The sequence below is a fragment of the Cygnus olor genome, chromosome 8 (genome assembly GCF_009769625.2).
Source record: "Cygnus olor isolate bCygOlo1 chromosome 8, bCygOlo1.pri.v2, whole genome shotgun sequence".
NCBI classification, from domain to species: Eukaryota; Metazoa; Chordata; class Aves; order Anseriformes; family Anatidae; genus Cygnus; species Cygnus olor.
In genome coordinates this window covers 15439873-15463425 of record NC_049176.1, presented here as the reverse complement: position 1 = coordinate 15463425, position 23553 = coordinate 15439873, and the positions used below count along the sequence as shown (strand labels likewise).

The 23553-nt window shown below is 39.7% G+C and overlaps 1 protein-coding gene across 1 annotated transcript in view; it reads left to right on the top strand.

Annotated features, from left to right (window-relative positions):
• Positions 1–23553, top strand: part of HMCN1 (hemicentin 1) — a 200588-nt gene that overhangs the window by 164229 nt on the left and 12806 nt on the right. The window contains 28 exon segments of the mRNA XM_040565286.1: positions 626–753; positions 1166–1322; positions 1500–1621; positions 1819–1983; positions 2216–2323; positions 2587–2724; positions 2867–3001; positions 3273–3542; positions 3898–4088; positions 4462–4675; positions 5215–5349; positions 5559–5749; positions 6474–6555; positions 7649–7918; positions 8417–8587; positions 8789–8959; positions 10079–10249; positions 11488–11658; positions 12333–12503; positions 16256–16426; positions 16857–17006; positions 17335–17472; positions 17790–17911; positions 19385–19537; positions 19539–19623; positions 21387–21449; positions 22820–22939; positions 23159–23293. Of these exon segments, the coding sequence (XP_040421220.1) occupies positions 626–753; positions 1166–1322; positions 1500–1621; positions 1819–1983; positions 2216–2323; positions 2587–2724; positions 2867–3001; positions 3273–3542; positions 3898–4088; positions 4462–4675; positions 5215–5349; positions 5559–5749; positions 6474–6555; positions 7649–7918; positions 8417–8587; positions 8789–8959; positions 10079–10249; positions 11488–11658; positions 12333–12503; positions 16256–16426; positions 16857–17006; positions 17335–17472; positions 17790–17911; positions 19385–19537; positions 19539–19623; positions 21387–21449; positions 22820–22939; positions 23159–23293 (4298 nt within the window).

Genomic DNA, 23553 nt, shown 5'->3' with positions numbered 1-23553 from the left:
AAGCCTCCTTTGACAACCTCAAAGTAATGATTTTTTTCTGATATTGAAGATTTTGAACAATAAATCTGGGAGATATTTACAATTTTTGATAGGTTTGAAGATTTAGGATGAAGCCAAGCGATTTCATGCAGACCAAAAGCTCCTTGAGTGTACTCTGTAGCTTCAAATATATTATACTTTATATACATGTTCTAGTATTAACATTTATTATAATGAATGTTTTCTGTCTTCTGATTGCTTTAGGGGAAATTAGCTAGGCATTTTCTAGAACTGGGCAAACGCTTAAGAATTCAGTTATGTTTCAAAGAAAAATATACAAGCATTAACTTTTTTTTTTGAGGTAAAGTAGGAATTCATAAAAACAAGTTTTGGATATCTGCAAATCTGTCACTGTTTATGTAGAAGCGCTATGTCAGATTTCATAATTTCTTAAGAAAATGGATGTGCTGGAAAAAATGAAGTCATAATAACTGCAATAATTGAGAAAACTGTATGTACCCAAATTAAGACACCAAGTGTTGAGGTTATTTGTTGTGCAGACAGTCATCTCTTCCGTCCGTACTATCAGAATGGCCTATGGTTCTGTTGATCGGACAGTAGGAAAAATTGTGTGGCTTTGTTTCAGATATTCCATATTAGAGGATGGATCTCTACACATCCACTCAGCACATGTTACTGACACAGGAAGATACATGTGTATGGCAACTAATACAGCTGGCACTGAGCGCAAACGAATTGATCTGCAGGTCCTTGGTAAAAGTTTTGGTTTTAGATAAATATACTTATTTTTACAAGTCTAAAGTCCAGATATATCATTTTTCTTGTTCAGCCTGATCCAATATTAAGTTTAGCCCCTTTTCAGTTTCTCTGTTTAAAAAATAAAATTTAAAAAAATGAATTGACAGCTTTAGGAATACAACCAAATATAAGTGAAAAGAAAATATTTATTCTTTGTTATCTGTTGTGTGCGCACCAACTGGAAATAGAAAGACCTGACACATCCAATACTACACATTTAGTAGGTTCATTACTGCCAAGTTACTCTTTATAAAAATCAAGTGAATGTGCTCAGGCAGTGCAGCTCTGTGTATATGGGGGGGGGGGGAGAGGTGGGAGGACATATGTGTATAATGATTCTGAATAATTAGGCTTTGTTTGTCCTTAGTTCCTCCGACTATTGCTCCTGGACATACTAATATTACAGTTACTGTAAATGTGCAGACCACTTTGCCCTGTGAAACCGCTGGAATTCCCAGGCCAGCAGTTAGCTGGAAAAAGAATGGCCATCTGCTTAGTGTTGACCAGAACCAGAATACTTACAGGTGAGGGATGTTTTCATTTCTTTGTGGGTTTAAAATGTTCAGGGATGAATTTGGCACTTTAAAAACCAGCCATACATAAATGTAATCTTGTATAGCCTGTAAAATCAGTCGTCTGATTACCTGAGAAGAAAAGAAGTATTTCAATGTCTTTTACTTTCTTCTCTTCTCTTTTTTCAGACTTCTGTCTTCTGGTTCCTTAGTTATCATTTCTCCTACTGTAGATGACACAGCTGTCTATGAGTGCTCTGTGTCAAACGATGCAGGAGAAGATCAAAGAGCAGTTGAACTCTCTGTTCAAGGTAGAGGGGATATTGCTATTACATGTGTATGTGTAGCATTTCACTGGATTATTCCAATCTTAAAATGAGATTTGTATACGGTTCTTTTATGATACTGATATCCTTAAGTCTCTGGTATTCCCAAGAAAGACAATAAGTTAATTCCAAGAATTCACAGCAAATAAAAATGAGCAAGTAACGCTGATCTTTGTTTTCAGTGCCCCCATCCATAGCAGATGAAGCCACAGATGTGTTGGTAACAAAGCTGTCTCCAGTAGTAATTTCCTGCACCGCATCAGGGGTTCCTATTCCCTCAGTTCATTGGACCAAAAATGGCATAAAGTTGCTTCCCAGAGGAGATGGCTACAGAATACTCTCTTCAGGTACTGTGCATAGATGGGGTTCAGATGCAGAAAATTAGTGAAGGGTTTGGGGGGGATGATTGTGCACATCTGGAAGTAATAAATTAAATACAGTCTGTCAAAAAAAAAAAAGCACAACTGTCCAATTTTTTTAGAATAAGAGTATAGACCTCTTAAGATGAATGCTTTAAGAGAGTTCACCATGAATATAGGGTATTGCTGTATGTTGTAACGCTCTCTATCTCTGCTGTAGGCGCTGTTGAAATACCTGCCGCTCAGTTAGTGCACGCAGGTCGGTATACCTGTGTGGCCCGCAATGCAGCTGGCTCTGCTCATAGACATGCCACTCTTCACGTTCAGGGTAAGATGGGAAGCCGAGGAGAAAATGCATTCTGTCAGAAAGCATTGCCTATATAAGTACAAGTGCTGTAGAGTAATGGTAAGCACAGACTGGACTGTCAGTAGAAGAGCACTTCCACTGAGCTCTTCAAAAGGATGGCAGAATCAAGCTGTTGCTAATTCAGCCTTCTCAGACTCCTCATGTTACATGATTTCTAATATCCTCTGTATTTTCTAGCCTTGAAAATTTACCAGTTGCATTTTGCCTTGCATTTTGTTGCACAGAACCACCAGTTATCCAAACTCAACCAGGGATGCTGGATGTCATTGTGAACAATCCCATCCTATTACCGTGCGAAGCCATGGGTACACCTCAACCCATAATAATGTGGCAAAAGGAGGGCATCAATATAATCACAGCAGGTATCTTCTTGAAGCCTGTAATTCCAGCCTATTTACAGGAACTCAGAAACTTTCTCTCTCTCCTATGAATGTTCAAATTTATGTCTGAGAAAGCCATTCATTTGAATAAAAGAAAGTCATACTTTGCTTATATTTGTTTTAGGCAACGGTTACATGGTTCTTCCCAGTGGCAGTTTACAGATTGCAAAATCAACTGTTGAAGATGCTGGCACTTACACGTGTGTTGCTCAAAATCCAGCTGGCACTGCTCTGGGGAAGATCAAACTGAAAGTTCAAGGTAGATTTTCTTCTAAACTATTGTGATTTACGGACAGGAAATTCATGCACATTTTCTGTTAGTCAAAGCCTAAATATGAGCAACACAAAAAGACCTAATGCTTCCCTATTTGATGTGACACTGAGCAGAGCCTAGGAGGTTTATTCCATTTATTTGTCTGTCTACTTTAGAATCAAAGGTTGCTTTTAGGGTTGTTTTCACTAAGAATTGAAGTTTTTCACGCTTCTTACATCATCTGATTATCTTCTAAATATTTTTAACTCTTTTTCAGTTCCTCCTGTCATCAAGTCTCACCTGAAGGAGCATGTTGTTCCTGTAGATCAATCTGTCAATCTGCAGTGTGAAGCTGAAGGCTATCCTGGGCCAGAGATCAGTTGGCATAAAGATGGACAGCAGATAACTGAGTCAATGAGAAGAAGAGTTCTTAGCACTGGCACTCTGCAGATTGTGTTTGTGCAGCCTGCTGACACGGGTCGATACACATGCATAGCAGCAAACCTGGCAGGGTCCAGCAGTTCCAGCGTGGAGCTCATTGTGCACAGTAAGTGGGACTGTGTGGAAACAGTGTTGTGTATGACAGCATGAACCCATGGAGGGTGAGGAGCTAGGATGTAAGGGAGAAGTCATGCTCCTTAATGTGTGAATTTTATTGGTTTGTAGCATCAGCCAGATGCTTGAATTAAGGAAGAGTATTACATTCCCTGAGCTCAATTTCTACTTTGCTGCATGTATTTCACACATTTGGCTGGCATGTTTAATGGGAGGTCACTGGTTGAGACAAGAAACAATACAGAAGATCCAAGTTTCTTCAATCCAGTATTGTATGTTTTCACAGTAAAGCTTGGATAACACATAGAGGTAACTTTATTTATATATTTAAATAAACCTTTTCACAGTTCCACCCAAGATTCGCAGTACGGAGGTGGAGTACACTGTCATGGAGGACTCCAGGGCTGTTCTGGCTTGTGTGGCTGATGGGATTCCAACACCAACAATAAACTGGAAGAAGGACAATACACTGTTAACAGAGATAGTGGGAAAATACAGGGCCATGCCAGATGGAGACCTCATTTTGGACAATGTTGTTGTAAGTTCACTAAATTTAAGATCTGACTTGACTAGTTTGCACATAATACAACCCTTCTTCTCTTCATTTTCACTCATTTCTGGATTAGTTTGTTGTTGTTTGTTTGTTTGCTTCTTTTCTCATTGTTAATATTCCAAAGTCCTCATAAACATTTCATTTTCAACTGAGGAGTAAAATGTCTGTGAAAAACTTGCAGTGATAAATTCTCAGAAAGGGCAAAAGCAAGTGTAGGTCATCTTTCAAATTTAGAGGAAGCAAGAGTACAGATGAGCAATTCTACTGAATGCTGTTTTGAGCTTCTCTTGTCATTACATGTGATAATGTTGTTTAGGATATATCACAACTGAGATTTCCCTAATATGCTTTCTTTCAGCCTGAAGATTCTGGCAATTACACCTGTATTGCTAACAATGCTGCTGGAGAAGACACACATACTGTCATTCTCATTGTCCACGTACTCCCAGCTTTTACTGAACTGCCTGGAGATGTAGCTTTGACTAAAGGAGAACAACTCAGATTAACTTGCAAAGCAACTGGGATACCTATACCCAAAATAACATGGACCTTTAACAATAACATCATTCCAGGTGGGAAACGCTGGATCTTACTGGTCATTCTGCTCTAGATTTTTTTCCCCACACAGCACTACAATTAGTTTGGCATAAGGAAGAAAAAGAATCCAGAGAGAAACTTGTTAGGCAGCAATTGTGTGAGAAATATCTTCAGTATTCTGTAGTCATGTGATTAAATTGCCTGAGACACAGCTGTAAGAAAGAGAATGAAGAAATTGTCCCCGTTCTGTAGCCAATAACGTAACACATTAAAAACTTTCAGTAACTGATGACATTTATCCAACAGCTAAAGCTATTTCTCTCAAATATGAAGAAAACCTCAGCAGTTCATAGAATACAGATGCACAAAGCGTGAAATTAAGGGACAACTTAAGTGAATACATGCACGTTGGCAGATGTTGTAGCTGTGACTTTTCTGTGTGTTTCTGAGGCATCTCAGAAATGAAATGGCACGATGCCATTGTGCTGCTTAATAGCACTGTAATTCAAACAATCATAAGAAATATATGTTTAAAATCATTGAAGTAATCTTGTGCTGTGTGTTTTCCTTTCAGCACAGTATGATGATGTAAATGGACACAGTGAACTTGTTATTGATAGAGTATCTAAAGATGACTCTGGTACATATGTATGCACAGCAGAAAACACAGTTGGCTTAATCAAAGCTATTGGTTTTGTGTATGTCAAAGGTATGTATAAATAACAGCAGTTGTGATCACTGTCACAGTTTTATGCAGATGTCTTCATATTATTTGGTACCTTGTCTATGGTTAAGTGGAAAAAAATAGAAACAGGTTGAAATTCACATTTCAGAATGTCTTACAGTCATGGAAGAATGATTCCACTCAGGGCATTTTATTTTGACTCTGCTATCTGTTGCTATCACTTGGAATTTCAGAGCCTCCAGTCTTCAAAGGAGATTACCATCCTAGCCGAATTGAGCCCTTGGGTGGCAATGCTATGTTGAATTGTGAAGTCAGAGGAGATCCACCTCCAACCATCCAGTGGAGCAAAAAAGGAGTGGATGTTCAGATCAGCAACAGGATCCAACAGCTTAACAATGGTTCTCTTGCTATTTATGGCACTGTGGTGAGTAACTGGACTGTTACAATGTGTTTGTGCATTGCAGTTAATTAATAAAGGCATTCTAGATCATATCATTTTGAAAGACTGAGGCTAGACATTTAATCCAGTTTCGCTTTTACCTTTAACAAATGTTGGTTTAATTCAGGCTAGAATACAGTTCAGTTATTGTGACAAAAAATCCAGAGAGCCATCATTCTCTTTAATTGTAAGAAGGACTGCATCTACATACTAATCTTGGGTGTGTGAAATCCTGGTGATGCCCAATTACATGGGAATTTTTCTTTGGACCTTAAAAGAGCCAGAGTTTTACCCAGTCAGGTCAGCTGAAAAGCAATTGTGTTCTCCAAGTGCAAACCTCGTAGCATCCAAATTCCTAATATGAATGACAAGATCCTCCCCACCCACCCCTCACCATAAACTCATGCCTGTATTTTGAAGTAAGGTTAAAAAGAGCTCCCTGGAGTTGATTTAGGAGAAAAAAATATATACCTCAAAGTTTAAAAATTCAAGGAAATCAGAAATAGAACAATCACAGTAAAAATAATTCACAGTATTGCTGTTAATAAAGGCAAAATGTTTGAATACTGTCAAATGTGACAGTGTGCCTCTTAGGATCCAGTGCATGCCATGTTGCAGAAAATTCACTTACATGAGGTGCACTGTAAACTGAAACCCTCATTACAAACATGTTGACGAGTTATATGATTGCTTGCTATTTTCTCTTTAGAATGAAGATGCTGGTGACTACAAGTGTGTGGCTACCAATGACGCTGGTGTGGTGGAACGCAGTCTGACACTAACGCTTCAGAGTAAGACTCAAAATGAAAAGTCCAATAACTCTAGATTGGAGCAGTAATCTACCTTTGGATAGGTATATGCAGCTCCTGTTGAAGTTTTGTAGGTTGGGCACCTCACTGCACTTAAGGTTAAGATTCACCTCATCTTTCATCATTAGTAGTTAAGCTAGTGACTGAGGTCAACGAAGGAAAGAATGCAGAGAGTGATTTAGCCCATTTATCTTAGAAACCAGCTTAGACAAGGAAGAATCACCCTCTGAAAGGGTCCATTTCTCTTAGCTGACTTAGAGTCTGTACAACTGGATTAAAGTAGAACTAACTTTTACATTGAGAAAGTTACATGAGATGAATTCCAGCCTTCACTGACAATATTTTATGCTTTGTGGAAATAATATTTTAGAATTATTTTTTCACTGGTGGTAGTTTCTAAACATCCCTTTTCTATTATAGCCTTAACCCATATGGATGTATTACTTATGTCTCAGTTGTCTTGGGGTATCAGAGGATCACAGAATGGCTGAGGTTGGAAGGGTCCTCTGAAGATCATCATGATTAATAGCGTCTGATTAATACAATAATAGTGTGTGATTTAATATATAATTTAATGTATAGTAGGTTTAATATATATATATATATAGTAGGTTTAATATATATATATAGTAGGTTTAATATATATATAGTAGGTTTAATGTGTATATAATAGGTTTAATATATAATAGGTGTAATGCATAATTTAATATGATTTATAATTTATATAATAGCTATTTTAATTTTAATATATTATGCATAAATTAATGTATAATAGGTATGATTAATAGCGTCTTCCTGCAGGTTTTATAAAAAGCAACAGATTTTAGCAATATGGGAAGACTGTATGTTCATACAGTTAGGCCTCAGTCCCAACCTTGGCCCTCAGGTTGCTACACATTAAAAGCAGCCTATCAGTGTTGTTTTAACTTGCGTGTAACCTACCATTTGACAGTGGAAGACCGAAATAATAATTGTAGTCAAAATAAACAGACTAGGTTGTTGTGCCCTCTTTCTGACCAGACCTTTAATATTTAACACAATGAAAAAATGTACCCGTGTGCTGTTTCTCTTCAAGGTCCTCCAGTCATCACCACTGAACCTGCAGAGACTGTTATTGAAGCTGGTGCCACAGCAATGCTGAACTGCCAGGCAAATGGAGAACCTCCTCCAACCATCAAATGGTCCCGCCAAGGTCATCCAGTTGTGAGTGAGGAGAGGGTGACTGTCCTGTCTAATGGCTCCTTGCGTATTGTTGCAGCACGGAAGGAAGATACGTCTGAATATGAGTGTGTAGCAAGGAATCTAATGGGATCTGTTCTTGTCAGAGTACCACTGATCGTCCAGGGTAGGTGCACAAAGTATAGGACTGTGACTGTCAAACTGGTAGATTCCAGCATTAATTCAGTATAAGAGCAAGATTTTATTTTGTCCCTTCCATATATGCATTAGGTGCATGTTAAACCTAGTCTGAGACGTCAGTGGGTTTGTGCTTCATGTAATTTTGCTCCTTGTGTTATACTCACCCAGCTTTGTGAGACAGATGAATGTGAAGGAGTGAGAGATATAAATAATAATGAAAGGATCTTGATCCCATTCTCAGAACATAAGCCATTACTTCATCATATCTCTAAAGAAAAGCATTTAGAAACAAACAGTAACTATTTCAGAGCAGCTGAGGTGTTCTCTGAACCTGTAGAAAGATATTTCTGCAGTAATGAAGATATGAAGTGAGTTGGGTTTCAAAGTATGGCTTCACAAATGTATTTTTCTCTCTGCTCTGTCAATCTAAGAGTTATTACCACAAGCACATGTTCCAAACAGAGCATCATTTTTCCCACTGCAGTGCATGGTGGATTTTCTGAATGGCTTGAATGGCAACCTTGCAGTGTAACATGTGGTCAAGGTGTTCAGGAGCGGATTCGTCAGTGCAACAACCCTCTTCCAGCAAATGGTGGGAAGATGTGCGAGGGGCCTGATACAGAAGTACGCAGCTGCCACAATAAGCTGTGTCCAGGTATTTCTTTAATGAATTGATGCATTTGCCTTACGTTGAGTGCCCTAGTAATAAACGATTATCACCATGGATCTTCATGACAGCTGGATTTTTCTAACAAGGTGGAATTCATCTTGACTTTTGTGGAAAGGAAATTTCAGCATATACTGTTTAAAAAAAAAAAAGGAAAAAAAATTAAAGCTGGGGTTTTCTCTTTCTTAGTGGATGGCAACTGGTCAGAGTGGGGGCTTTGGGAAGAGTGTTCAAAGAGCTGTGGACAAGGTAACAGGACCAGAACCAGAATCTGCAACAGTCCACCAGCTCAGCACGGTGGGAAGCCATGTGATGGTAGCGCTGTGGATTCAGTCATGTGTAATATTAGGCCTTGCCCAGGTAAGGGAAAATTGGTTTAGAATTAGCTGCTTAAGGCACTTTCTCTGTAGATTTCTTGTTTTTTTTTGCAAACCTAAATTCTTCCCATTTGTTTCAAGTGATTAGCTTATAAAAGAATTAAATGCCCTTTTTTTTTTTTGTTTTAACATTATTTGTAATGTATTGAATGGGAGCACTTCTTGGAAATAGAAATCATAAAACTAAATACAAGGAGAAATTTCAGCACTTTCTCTTTTTTTTCCCATACCCAATTAAAATGCTGATTTTGTATTTTTATGTTTTTCAGTGTTTATTACGCATGTGATCACAGAGTAAAACTTGCTACTCTAAACCTATTCTGCAAAGCCTATTAAAATTGAAAAAAAAAAGATAAAAAGGCCATGTAAAGCATGCTTATTAATACTTTAAGACATTATCAGTATTTTTTTCTCTGCTTTTTAAATTTTCAGCCATGTCTTTCTCCTCATTAACTGAATGTTAAGGTTTCCTTTCTGCCTTGGTACTACCTACTCCGTTTGACAGGATGTAGTTTATTCATAGCCTGTAACCACTGGCATGTTTCCTTCTGTACATTTTTTATTATATTGATTTTTCCCTTTTCCCTGATGTTCGTCCCACCATGAAGCCAAATGTTCATCCGCAGCCTGAGATTCATTTCTCTGGATCCTGGCAACAAAGTCAGTTCTGGCTCCTGCTTACTGGTAGCCTCTGAAGCTAGTGTGCCAGCTGTTAGCTGGCATGCCCCTTCTCCTCCTGAGACCTTCAGCCTAGCTAGCACATAACATTCAGATCCAGGTAATTTATGAAAACACCAGACTTGATCAAGCATTCAGTTCTGTTGTTTAAAGATTGTAATCAGGTGAAGTGATTCAGGAAATAAAAAGGAAAAAATCTCTCCTTTGGAAACTTCTGATCTGTTTCAGCTGTTGCTTGAGGTGAATTTTTTTTTTTTATAAAGGGCTTATTCACAGTATTTCATTTATTGGTATTAAAGAAGGTAGTGTGTTTTTTTTTTTTTTTTCCTTTTTATTTTCTTTTTGCCTTAGTCTTTGGAACTATAATTTCAAGTTAAAGTAGCTGTATGGTTTAAACAGTTTTATGGCTGTGCTGCCTTTGCAGTTGATGGTGAGTGGAGTTCTTGGCTGCCATGGGGTCCTTGCAGTGAGACTTGTGGGAAAGGTACTCAGACACGACTGAGGCTCTGCAATAACCCTCCTCCTTCACATGACGGATCATACTGCGAGGGATCTGATGCACAGATGCAGGTTTGCAACAAGAAACACTGCCCAGGTAAGATACATCAGATACGAAGAGAAACATGACAAACTTCTTGTTTCCATACTCTACTTAATTTGTACTTAATCTAATGCTTTTCAGTTCTAAAAATGAAATCCCTGAAAAAATTCCATTGAAGCCTTTTGTTTTCAGTGGCCCCCTCTCACCATCTTCAACATCTCTCTAGAGACCTAACATGGGATTTCTTCTCCAGTCCTTATGTCCCTTCCTTTACCCTTCCACTGTGCAAAAGCAGCATTTTGAATCCTTGGCAATTAAATTACAGGTTTCCTAAACTTGTTTTTTAATTTAAATTGTCTGAGGTTCTGTTACTCATTTATCCTTTTCTTCCACATTTCAATGACTGGACAGGAAAGCTCATTTTTGAAATATGACCTTTGTATTTGGCTGAGTGCAGGGATAATGAAGGGAAATTTAATGAAGTGGAATATGTAGCAGTTCAGATTAGATTCCTCTGGCTTCACACTCCATTTTGCTCATGCCAGATCCTAAGCTGTGTCCCCTGTAACTATTAAGCGGTAGAAGAGAGAAGTGTCTGTGTAGTAGTTGAGCAACTGAGGGCTTGATGTTGCACATTTATCTGGCTAGAGGTACCTCTGCAGAGGATGCTATTGCTCACAGCTGATTTGTGATGAACCTGCCTCTTCTCAGCTACCAGCTCAAGTGTTCACATGGATGTATGCATAACAGTTTGTGCCACCATATCGTGGGAGAGCAAAGACCCTACTATTCAAATGCTTAGACCTCTGCATGTGAGATAATTTAGCAATAACTCATATAAACAGCTGAGCCTGTAAATCAAAGGAAGCAGTAAGCGTGGCTAAGAAGGAGCAGGGAGATGGTGGTAATGGTCACATCTTCAGACAGTGCAGCTGCAACCAGGGAGGACACACAACTAAAAACTGGGTTTTTAGGATGGCACGAGTACCATGAGTGCAGTAATTTTGGGCATTACTTTATATGTGGATACCTAAAAATAGGAGAGTGACTGAGCACAAGGACTCAGCGATCCCTCACTGTGGATCTAGTCAGGCTCACAGCTTATCTAAAAGACGTGCTTTTCTCCAGCTTTCACTCCTGGAAATCCCTATGTAGAAATCCCTACATAGCTGAGATACTCTACAGAGACTGTCAATAACATCCTACAGTAAGCTTTACCCTGGTGTAGCCCTGACTTTGTTGTTTCTAACATCAGTGACTATAACTGTACCATGCTTTGCCTTTCTAACCAGTGGACGGGAAGTGGGCCACGTGGAGCAGCTGGAGCGCCTGCACTGTATCTTGTGGAGGAGGCAGCAGGCAGAGAACACGCCACTGCTCAGACCCAGCCCCACAGTTTGGGGGTCACAAATGTGAAGGATCTGACATACAGATTGATTTTTGCAACAGTGATCCTTGTCCCAGTAAGTGCTTCTGGTTAAGCTGCTTATCCACCTACTGGGTTTGCAGGGATGGATAAGAGGACAGAAGTCCTCTACAAATCACACACTTGTCTGTACTCCCTTTCCGTGTACACAGAAAAATTAGAGGATCTGAACACAGGTAAGTGGCACTAGATTTCTTCATCAGCAAAACTGTGGCATTTTAAACACCAGCTGGTAGGAACACAAACCGGTGGCAGCTGGTGCATAAGCTCCTGCCAGACTGTCAGAAGTCACAGAACATCTAGAGGGAGAAAGACCTTCAAGATCATCAAGTCCAACCATCAAGATAACCTGGTTGTGCACTTCTGTAAAGTTACACTGTCCTGTCACAAAATACTGCAAATCAAATCTCTCAGTATCTCACACCATAATCTAGTGATTCCCTTTGTTAACAATATGTGCTTCATGCTTTCCTATATTAGTCAGTTAATGAGCTACAGTGTTCCAAAGCTGGTTAATACACACTGAGAAATCACTGAATGCTGGACAAGATAACTTTCATAGATCTTTCACTTGATTATTTTGCTTTTTATTTTAGGAAAAAAGTATTTTAAAATTACTGTCCAATAGGAATATTTTCCTAGCTTGAGTGTCTGTTTTTAGTATCTGTTATTAAGGAGAAGATAGATAAAATCTAACATTTATTTTCACAGTTCATGGCAACTGGGGCCCATGGAGTAGTTGGGGAACTTGTAGTCGCACATGCAATGGAGGGCAGATGAGGCGATACCGGACCTGTGACAATCCTCGCCCTGTCAGTGGTGGAAGGGCATGTGCAGGGGCTGATATGCAAATACAGAGATGCAGCACCGAACTGTGCCCTGGTGAGTCCTCAGCCTAACAGAGAAATTAAATGCAGCTTTCTCTGGAATACTGCAGGTCACATAATGTATGCAATATTTTCATGTTATGAGAGGAATGTAGAACATTCCTGTAATTTACATTTCCATACAGCCTAATAATCTACTCTCACCTTTTTTTTTCTTTACATGACTGTCACCTTACCATGCTTTCCCCTTTCACATGTTAGGTTTTACCAAAATGAGGTGGAATAATCCTAAACAGGAAATAGCATATGAAAATCTCTCCTACACCTAGTAATTCTACTTTTGTTTTACAGTAAATACAGTTTATGAGGCTCCCAGCAAAATTTCATAATGTATTCCAGGAGCAAGGAAGAATGCTAAGCTCATGTGGTTTAAATCAAGCCATGATCAAAGCAGTAAACTGATTTATTAACAACACAAAATCAAAGGGCAGTCAATGAACTTACGCATTCAAAATCAATATCAGCAATATTTGAGATAAACCATGATGCTAGAGACTTACTAAACACCTACAAAGTTCTAAACTTCCTTCCATAATTCATCCCAGGAAAGCATTGTTATTAAATTACTAGTATTCCTGATATAATAAGAAATTATTAAACCCCTGCTCTGTGCACACTCCTTTACATACCTTTCTTTCGTGGGAGATGCAGCAGCTTTTTGTGTACCCGTGCTACTTTTGACACCATGCTGACCCACACATTGGTGACAAAGCCCCTACCAAGGACACATCTACACTCATGGGCTGTGGGCCTCTGCTTCTTGCACCCCATACAGTCAGCCCTTCTATCTTGGATCCCAGCTGCTCATGGTGTGCGAGGGGGACAGTGCTCCATCAGGTCTTGATGGAGGTTGCAGTGTTGGTGGGACAAATTCTGGCAAGGCAGTGCCAAGCACAGTTTGACTTGATTGTTTACTCTCCTCGTATTTGGGTTTCTCCCCCCAGTCACAGATTTTCATGCTGCTTCTATACTTGTGTGGTGGTTTAACACCAGTAGGTAGCTAACTGTCACCACACTGCTATCTCAGTCTCCCATCTCAGAAGGACAGAGCGAGAAAATATGATGTAAAAAAAAAAAAAAAAAAACGCTCATGAGATAAGGACAGGGAGATCACTCATCAATACTGTCATGGGCAAAACAGACTCAGTGTAGGGAAGATTAATATAATTTATTGCCAATTAATATCAAAGTAGAGCAGTGAGAACTAAAAGCAAACTAAAACCACCTTCTCCCATCCTCCCTCTTTTACCTTCTCCCCCCTGAGCAGCACAGTGGAACAGGGGCTGCGTCAGTCCACGTTGCTTTCTTATCTGCCTCTCATTCATGGTCACTCCCTTCCCCTGCTCCAGTGTGGAGCCCCTCCCACGGGATGCTGTCCTTCCTGATCTGATCCTGTGTGGGCTTCTCACAGAGTGCAGTTTGAGAACTGCTCCCATATTGTTCTGTACCAAGTGGTCTGTCCTGGTTTCAGTTAGGACAGAGTTAATTTTCCTCCTAGTAGCTGGCAGGGTGCTATGTTTTGGATTAGAATGAGAGGAGCGCTGATAACATGCTGATGTTTTAATTGTTGTAGAGCAGTGCTTACACCAAGCCAAGGACTTTTCAGCTTCTCGCTCTGTCCTGCTAGCGAGCAGGCTGGGGGTGCAGCAGGAGCTGGGAGGGGACAGACCCAGGACAGCTGACCCAAACTGGCCAAAGGGGTATTCCATACCATCTGACGTCATGCTGAACAATATATAGGGGTGGCTAGCTGGGGGGGGGGAGGGGGGCCAGCTGCTCGGGGATAGGCTGGGCATCGGTCAACGGGTGGTGCGCAATTACATTGTGCATCACTTATTTCGTACACGTTATTACTATTAATACTATTATTATTATTGTTATTGTTGTTATTCTTTTTCCTGTCTTAATAAACTGTCTTTATCTCAACTCACAGGCTTCACTTTCCCGTTTCTCTCCCCCATCCCACAGAGGGAGGGGGGAGGGTGAGCGAACGGCTATGTGGTGTTTGGCTGCCAGCCGGGCTAAACCACAACATGGTCCATCCTTTAGCAGCAAATGGCTCTATCACAGGCCTCCCCCAGGGCAGCAGCTTCCTCCAGACTCCTTGCTCCTGTGTGGGCTCCTCTCCACGGGCTGCAGCTCCAACGTGGGGCCTACTCCTGTGGGGACTCTCCATGGGCCGCAGGCCAGATCCACCTGCTCCTCCACAGGCTGCAGCGTGGAGATCTGGTCTGACATGGTACACCATGGGTGGCAGGAAGACAGCCTGCTTTACCATGGGACTCCATGGGCTGCGGGGGAACTTCTGTTCTGGTGCTTGGAGCACCTCCTGCCCTCCTTCTGCACTGACCTCGGTGTCTGTGGGATTCATTCTCTCTCATTTTCTCACTCTTCTCTGCCAGCTGCAGTTTCTTCCCTTTCTTAACTCTGCTCTCCCAGAGGCCCTCCTGGCTCAGCTCTGGCCAGCAGCGGGTCCCTTTGGAGCTGGCTGAAGCTGGCTCTGATCTGCCATGGGGCAGCTGTTGGGCTCTGCTCACAGAGGACATCCCTGCAGCTCCCCTGCTACCAACCCCTTGCCATGTAAACCTAATATTACTTTTCAAACCGTTTCTCCCTTTACTAGAAAGTCTCCTGGTATTTCTCCAGTTATTGTTTAATTTGGCCGATGGTTGTGTTAAGCAAACTTTTCATTGTTACCTTCTCCTTGCCATTGTCAGTTTTGGGCAACTGTCAGCTCTGATAAGGCATTTCCAGATACTCTGTTCACATTGTATACAGCCACATTCTTATAGTTAAATCTGTTGTTATTGAGGCCATGCTACCAAGAGGAGGCAATGTAGACTCCCCCTCCATGTAATCTGAGCCAAATCTAATTGAGCTCTTACATGTGTTCTTTATTTGCAAAATATATGGTTTGTTTGGTTTCTTGTAATCTTCCATCAATTTTATCCTCATGCAATTTCAGATAACTTCTTTTTAGGAGGAAAAGCACTCAGAGCTCTGAACAGATAGGTTGCTTCTCTAGTGAGAGACTACCAAAAAGGATGATAGGAGATTGTGAATATTGACAGCTGTTCTTTACAAACTGGTTTCTGATGGATCTGCGCATATTCAACACTGCTTCTTAGTTTTGAAATCAGTTTCTGTGTAGCTTGATATTCTCAGGACAGATGCAGAGAGACTGGCGAAAGGAATCTCTACAGAAGCTCTTGGAGAGGGCAGCTCGCAGAAGTTAGGCAGCAGTTGATTACGTGGTTATGATTATCTTCACCCCACAGAGCATGATGTATAGGCACACCCAGAGGCAGCCTGAGATAATTCTGTGCACAGTGGGCCTCTCGACGCACCGCCCTTGGTGCGGTCGTACAGGGCTGTGCAGAGGGACTCGCATAGTTCACACTGTTCAAAACTTTCCTGGCCAGCCATGAAGAAGTAGCTATTCGATGTGACACAGGGAAGAATTTCGCCCAGTTCTTGCCAAATCCCCAACCATTACACAGGAAACGTTTCCTGGAGGAGCCTCCTCATTTCCCGTATAGCCAATATAAAAACAAAATTTTGAAGGTGGTGTGTTTCTTGAAGGAAGAAGTGTTCACCCCTACCCATTAAGGTCTTTTTGTCATCCTTTTAGCTATCTTTTCTTTATCACATTGTTTCCATCAAGAAGGAATGACACAAAAGCATGACTGATGCAGTCTAAAATATTTTAATTGAGATGTTGTTTTCCTCATTCTTTCTTTCTTCAAGTGGATGGAAACTGGGGGCAGTGGCAAACATGGAGCCAATGTTCTGCTTCATGTGGAGGAGGAGAGCAGACCCGAATACGGCTGTGCAGCAATCCAGCCCCGTTAAATCGTGGACGTCCTTGTCCTGGAGACTCCTCCCAGATCTCCAGGTGCAATATCCAGCCGTGTCCTGGTGAGTTAATTTACAGCAGTGCACAGTGAGAATGTCATGAAAGCCTGTGGTTCTCCTCATCTAACTGGTACATTTTTTTGTCTTACATCTCCCCTGCAACTGCGGGTGGATAAATCTGTTGTTGTAACTTGTTATTTAGCACTACAGTATGCTCCTGAAGAATAGCTGCTTTTCAGACAGAGATGAGTGTATAAGGTGATTACTGTGTTATTGTGTGTATATCTTAGATCATATATAAACAGCATCCTCTTATTTGCAGGTTGTAAGCTTTACTGTTGCAATTATTGTAGTAATAATATATGCAGAAATACCTTTATTTCTTAACATGACAGGCAATATTTCTGGATTTTCTCTCCCCCCAAAATATCAGACGACTGAGTTTTCATATGGCACTTCTTTTTTTCCTTCCTCCCTTCCATCCCCTGCACAGGTGGGCCTTCTCGTGCCAAAGGCAGTATCATTGGAAACATTAACAATATTGAATTTGGAATTGCTTTCCTGAATGCCACAGTAACAGACAGCCTTGACTCTGAAAACAGAGTAATACAAGCAAAGATTACCAACATCCCTCAGAGCCTTGGTAGGCTTTTTGCTACTTTTTATTTATTTTTTTCTTGAACTATATTGAATTCTGTGCAATGTTAGTTTTCACTACTTCATTTCCTTAATGTCACTGGATAAACTGACCTAAACTTTTCATAGACAGAGAGGGGAAAAGGGAATCTTCACTATTTATTTCCAGTATATGAATATTTGTAAAATGTTTCCTCTGAATATATATATATTTTGTGGTTTAAATCTTAAGGCTATATACTAGTTTCAGGCACTTGTCTTCTTTCAGCACCTACTGATGTGGGACATACACAGTTAGGAAGAAAAACTCAAATGTTATATTGGATTTCTTTCAGGTCCAGCCCTTAGAAAGCTTGTTTCTATTCTGAGCCCAGTTTATTGGACAACTGCAAAAGAAATTGGAGAAGCAATGAATGGGTTTACACTCACTGATGCGGTCTTCAAGAGAGAAACTCAAGTGGAGTTTGCAACTGGTTAGCTACCTGTGATACACCATCTCTTTCCAATAAGCTTAATAGATACCACATTCCTTTAAAAACACCACCTCACCATTGCTGAATTTTGTCTTGTGCTCATGACACTGTTTTCTGAGTATCTATGGCTTAAATAGAGCTTTAGAGCCTTAGAGCTTTAATTTGGAACATGTAATGTTTATATTATAGGTATGGTATGCCTTATAAAAATACTAGTGTAAAATAAGTGGTCAAGGGATCTGGTTCAGATACTGTGTGGTTTACAGGAGTCCCTAGTTAGGATGTTTTATAAATCAGCATGCTCTTAAAATTCATAGGAGAGATTCTGCGAATGACTCATATTGCCCGAGGCTTAGATTCAGATGGAGCCTTAATGCTGGATGTCGTTGTGAGTGGCCATGTTCTGCAGCTCCAGTCGTTAGCCGATGTTAATGTGAAGGTAAAGCTGCCCTCAGATGCCACCCTCTCCTCTCTAATTGATACATATTTCCTCACCTGTCTATATTAAAGTGGTAGACATTAAGTCCTGAAAAATGTTTTACTGTGTGTAACTTATTTCATGCCTGGTTTAATTGACAGACGTTAACACTGCCTTTGAAAACTAAAAGATGTTGTCAGAAAGGTAGTAATGGTCACTCAAAATTCTGAGATGTTAGAAGGGAGCATTGAAGTGTCTTTGGTGCTAGGTACTGCAGAGAGGCATGTGTGGCTTTTAATAGAGCTATGAAGTGTGTCTTAAGGCTCTCTGATTTTACAGCTTTTCATCAGTTTTTCTATGCCATGGCACCCTGCAAAAACTTTGGAATGTTACTGATGATTTGTTTGCAGCTACAATTATACATAGTCTGGCAGAGAAACATTTCTTTGGCTGAGAAAATTGCAATGACAGCATTAACAGATTCCAAATCAGATTACATCACAGGCCATTTTATGCATTCATGTCATGCATGCTGTCATGATGCAGTTAATGATACACTCCTTTCTCTGCCATAACATCAAAATTTGGTCTTGTGCAGGTATCTAATACGGCAAACAGTCCTGTTACACAATGCCTCTGAAACATTTTCCAGAGTTTTCCTTTCCAAAGAATGAAATCTCTCAAACTTTTTCAAGAATGATTAGAGAGGGTGGTTTGCATGACAGTATGGCAAGAGGTTATAATCTCTGTCTGTTTTTTCCAGGATATGCTAGTAGAAAGAAAGCAAGCTTCTGTCACTGGCCCTGTACACTTAATAGAATGATGAAGTTCAAAGGAATTGTTTTTCTACCTTTTGGGTTTAGTGTAAGCCATGAAAAACATTTTACTTAATATAATTCATGGTATTAAATTTTGGGTTAGAATCAGGTGCTTGATAACTGATTTTACTCTGCAAGAAAGAGCATTCTTTAAAGTTGTTTTTACATAGGTGATACTTAGTTGGTGGTAGGTAACCTGTACAAACATATATTAATCCTACAATACAATACATATTTATGAAGTTCTCAGTATTTTGATACATTTCCATAAGTAGCATCCCCAATATTTATACCCTTTTTCAGTAGCATAATTCTTCTCTACTGACTGTTTATTTAGTGCATGTTCTCAGAATCTGACTTAGAAGACTAAAAATATTTAGGCCTCAAATATTGTTATTGAACAATATGGCCAGGTTTGTTTTTTGTAGGATATTCTCTGCTGTAGTCCCAATCATCAGGATCGACATCCTATTTCTTATTAAAAGAAACATACAGAGGCTGTTAAGATTCAACAGACAAATTAAGAGTAAAGAAGATATATTATGTGAAATGCAATTTGTTCATCTATTATATTCTGAAAAAGTGTTGTGTTTTTGTTTTGTTTGTTTTTTATCTTTTAACATGAAGACCCCATGGTGTTAACTGTACTCAGTGGCTGATGTTTTGCTGTTTTCAGGATTACACAGAGGACTATATTCAAACCGGCCCTGGGCAGCTGTATGCACATTCCACTCGTCTTTTCACTATAGATGGAGTTAGTGTTCCCTATACATGGAACCACACTATTACCTATGATTATACTAAAGGAAAAATGCCTTTCTTGGTGGAAAACACTCCATGCTGCCTCTATCACAACAGAATACAACCCCCTGGAAGAAACTGTGGCTTTTAAAATTCATGCTTCCATTGCAAAAGGTATTGTTCAATTCTTTCACAAAAATAAAGCAATGGAAGAATAATATCCTGTTTTACTAGCATTCATTACCTATATTCTGAAAGCTGTTTATGGTCTTGAAAGAGACCTGCTGTTAAACTCGAGTAACTTCATTGTAGATCCTGGAACCTGTATGTCTTGTTAATACATCAACAGAATAATATGTAAAAGCTGCTGCAGTTTACACTTCCTGTTACCCTGCAGTTCCCCTCAATGATCTCAGTCTGCATTTGCTGACACTACTAATAGCGTGAACCAGTAGCTTCAGATAGGCAACCTCAAATATTTCTCCATTTCCTTGCATGTACAATTCGCTCTCCAAAGTGTTCCTCTACTGTCCCTTCTGGGTGGGGTAAGGTGTTTGGTAGGGTTTGTATTTTGCATAGCTATTAAGAAAACGAGAGGATTTTCTTCTTAAACCAAATTCACATTGACATAACTTGGTAATGAGGCTGTAGAAACAGAAGAACATGCAAAATTCAGCACTTAAATGCTAAAACATCCCAAGTCCATTCTTCAGACTGTTTGTCTCCAGAATGTTTTAAGGTATACAGAAAATATAATGACTGGTGTGCAGTTATGCAGCACTGGGTGGACAAAATGCTTGTAAATCTGCTAAGTCCTAACCAAGAGGTAGTGAACTGGTAGATCCTAGACCTGGTGCACTGTGTCTTGTTGCTCTGCTCATTACTAACATCCAGCTTTTATTATCCTTTTACTTACATGATTTGAGGGAACATAGCATATATTTCATGCAGGTGATTTTCCTTAGTGAAGAAGTTCATAATTAGTCAGTGGAGTGATCCATTTTCTTCCTGTATACTATTTGGGCTTCTTTTTTCCCCTGTCCCATCCCGTCCCATCCCTTTCTACACACAATGAGGCTTGACATCATTGCTCTCACAGGAAGCAGTATTTTCAAATGAAATAACTCAGGTTTGAAAGCAAATGAAGCAGTGGGACACCTATCTGAGTCTTTCAACAACAGTATTCTAGACTGAAGTAAAATAATGTTTTTTCCCCACTTGTCAGACTATGGACTGCCCAAGCAATTTGAAAGCCAAATGAGATTTTTTTTCCATTAAAAAACAGGTCTGATTAAAGGAGATCTCCCAAAGCAAATTATGCCTATGCATAAACCCCTCCATGCTTTTAAAAACTGAACTTGCATTATTTCCTCCAACAATTATTATACTGCTTTATACAGTTGTCATCTTTATTGAATCAGATTTTTCAGAGTACAAGTGTACAGCAAAATATATGTGGATTTTCATTAGGGTCTACCAGAATTTCCAGTGTAGTTGATAAGAGTACGAAGTGGTGTTCTACAGTGAATTCCTACAAACTATGACATGATGATATTTTTGGTTTGGTTTTATTTTCCTTCCTCTGACATGGAGTGGAACTGGCCTTCCTTCTTTAACAATGAAATAATGGAAGCTTTAAGGAGGGCCTTTGCAGGATGTATTAGGCTGGGATGTAACTTACAGTTGCCACACCTGTGTAATGTTTTTTCGAAACAGCAAGAAATGTAGGCTGACTTGTAGTGCCCAAGCAGAAAAAGCACTAAAATCTGGATTTTAAAGTTTCTATTTTAATGTCCAAGTAGAACAAGTCTTTATAAAAGATTTGATAATCTTTTATTTGTAATAGCTGGGCTGCTGTTAAATGTTAAATGTAAAGGCTTTTCTTAATAATACAGCAATATTTGCATCCACAGTAACGTGATTCCTTTACCATGTAGGAGATCGTAGCAATCAGTGTCCTGCTGGGTTTGGTTTGGACTCAATCGGGCCTTACTGTACAGGTATGATGTAACAAATGTAATATGTAATCAACCACCAGCAGCTTCATCACCTTTATTTACAGTTTCAAAGCATGCAGTACATACTTCAAAAAGTGAAAATTACTGTTGATTACAGGGCGTGGATCCAGAGGTGGATGAGGACTTCACTTCTGTATTCATCTAGAACAGAAGTAGTGCCCAGGCAGCCTTTCTTCAGATGTGAGCTGGGGATGCTGAACTATGCTATCTGCTGAGCCTGCAAAGCAGTGAAGCACTTAGATGATCTGTGGGGAGGAAGGATGAGGGTTGCCAACCTAGACAACAGCCCACTAAAAAAAACAACGGTTGCCTGGGGAGTGAGTGTGAAAAGAAACTCAACAAGCATTTAGCTGTCTCCTCTAGATGACTGGAGTCATGTTTGTTTTAGGAAACAATCATTTGATACTTTTGTGGACTTAGTTCATTGCCCCTGGTAAGTTTAAAAATTAAGGAAATTAAAAACAAAATGCTATGCCATCAGAAAAATTTTAAACCAGGAAAGCTGAAAATAATAAAGCTGCTTAAAAGTTTCCACTTGCAGATTTTCTGTAAAACAATGGAGTTCTAAAATTGTATACAGAAAACGTAATAATCTTGCAAGTCTATGGGGGGATGCTAAGAATAACCACTGAACTCCGTCTTTTCTGTTGTAAAGAGATATCTGTAATAGATTGTATCAAACATTCATTACTGCAGTAGTGGCCCAGGCCTGCATATCTAACACAAGCAAGATTTCTGGGAGCCTTAGTGTAGGTGTTGGTAGCAGTAAAGAGTAGGATCTTAAATTAGACATAGAAGAATGTACTATATGCAAATTCTAGTCTTCTCAATGTTATAGCAGTGGACATTTCACACCAGTAGCATGTAAGGAGGCTTCATGGGGTTATTACTAAGATTTAACTAGACCTTCAGTCACAGCATCTTTTATGCTCCAGTTTGTGCCTTGCTAATGCCTCTGCCACTTTCCTAAAGCACCCAAGGATGACTGCACGTGGTTACCTGGTGTAGTTCTGCTGACCACAGTGGCCTTTTGCTTTAGCTGAGCAGGGCCAAACAAGCAGAGACTGGAGTTCGTGAGATTTGTTGATGTGATTTGGGAGCTTCATGAAGGGGTGTTCTGAGTGACGCAGAGAGCAAGGCAGGTGCTGCTTTACCATGGGAACAGAATGGGGATGGGAAGGAAGGAGCATGCATTGCTGAACTGTTTTCTGTGAAGCTGCTGTGAATTGCTAGATTAGTCTTGACCTGGGATCTGTACCAGACACATACCTCCTATGAAGGTTATTTTGGTGTAGTTTCTTTTAAAGTCCTGTAAAGTCTGACTGTTTTTTTCTAATATTTCCTTCTTCCAGATGAAGATGAATGTGTTGTGCGAAATCCTTGTTCCCATACCTGTCATAATGCCATAGGAACTTACCACTGCTCCTGTCCAAAAGGCCTCACCATCTCTGCAGATGGTAGAACATGCCAAGGTAAGATGAGTGTTGTTATTGACAGAAAAAGTCCCATGGCAAATAAATCGCTTGGTAAATGCTTTGTTCAGGCTGGGCAGTTTTGTCATTGTACAAAATGTGTTCTAATTATTTTGAGTATGTTTGCAATAAAGTATTTCATAATTCATCATGTTCAAGATGCTACTTAATCTGTGTCATTTTGCCATGGTGAGGTTTACAGCTTCTTTTTAATTACAGATATTGATGAGTGTGCATTAGGTGGACATACCTGCCATGCTGGCCAAGACTGCGAAAACATCATTGGTTCATACCGTTGCGTAGTTAGATGTGGGAATGGTTTTAGAAGGACAGCTGATGGATTTAGCTGCCAAGGTTTGGAGTTACCTTTTGGTTGTTGGTGTTAGTTTTCATGAACTGAAAATGTCTTTCACACAATAAAAAGTAACTTTTAAAAAGATACATCTCCAACTAAGGTGTCTATAAATCTTCAATATTATCCTAGCAAGATTTTTTTTAAACCTTTTGCTTTTTCCATCTTTAGAAATAAATTAAAATCTTGCTTTTGTGTCCCATGTGCATTTTCTTCTATGAAGAAGTGATAAAGTAAACACTTCCGAATGTGTCAGTAGTGT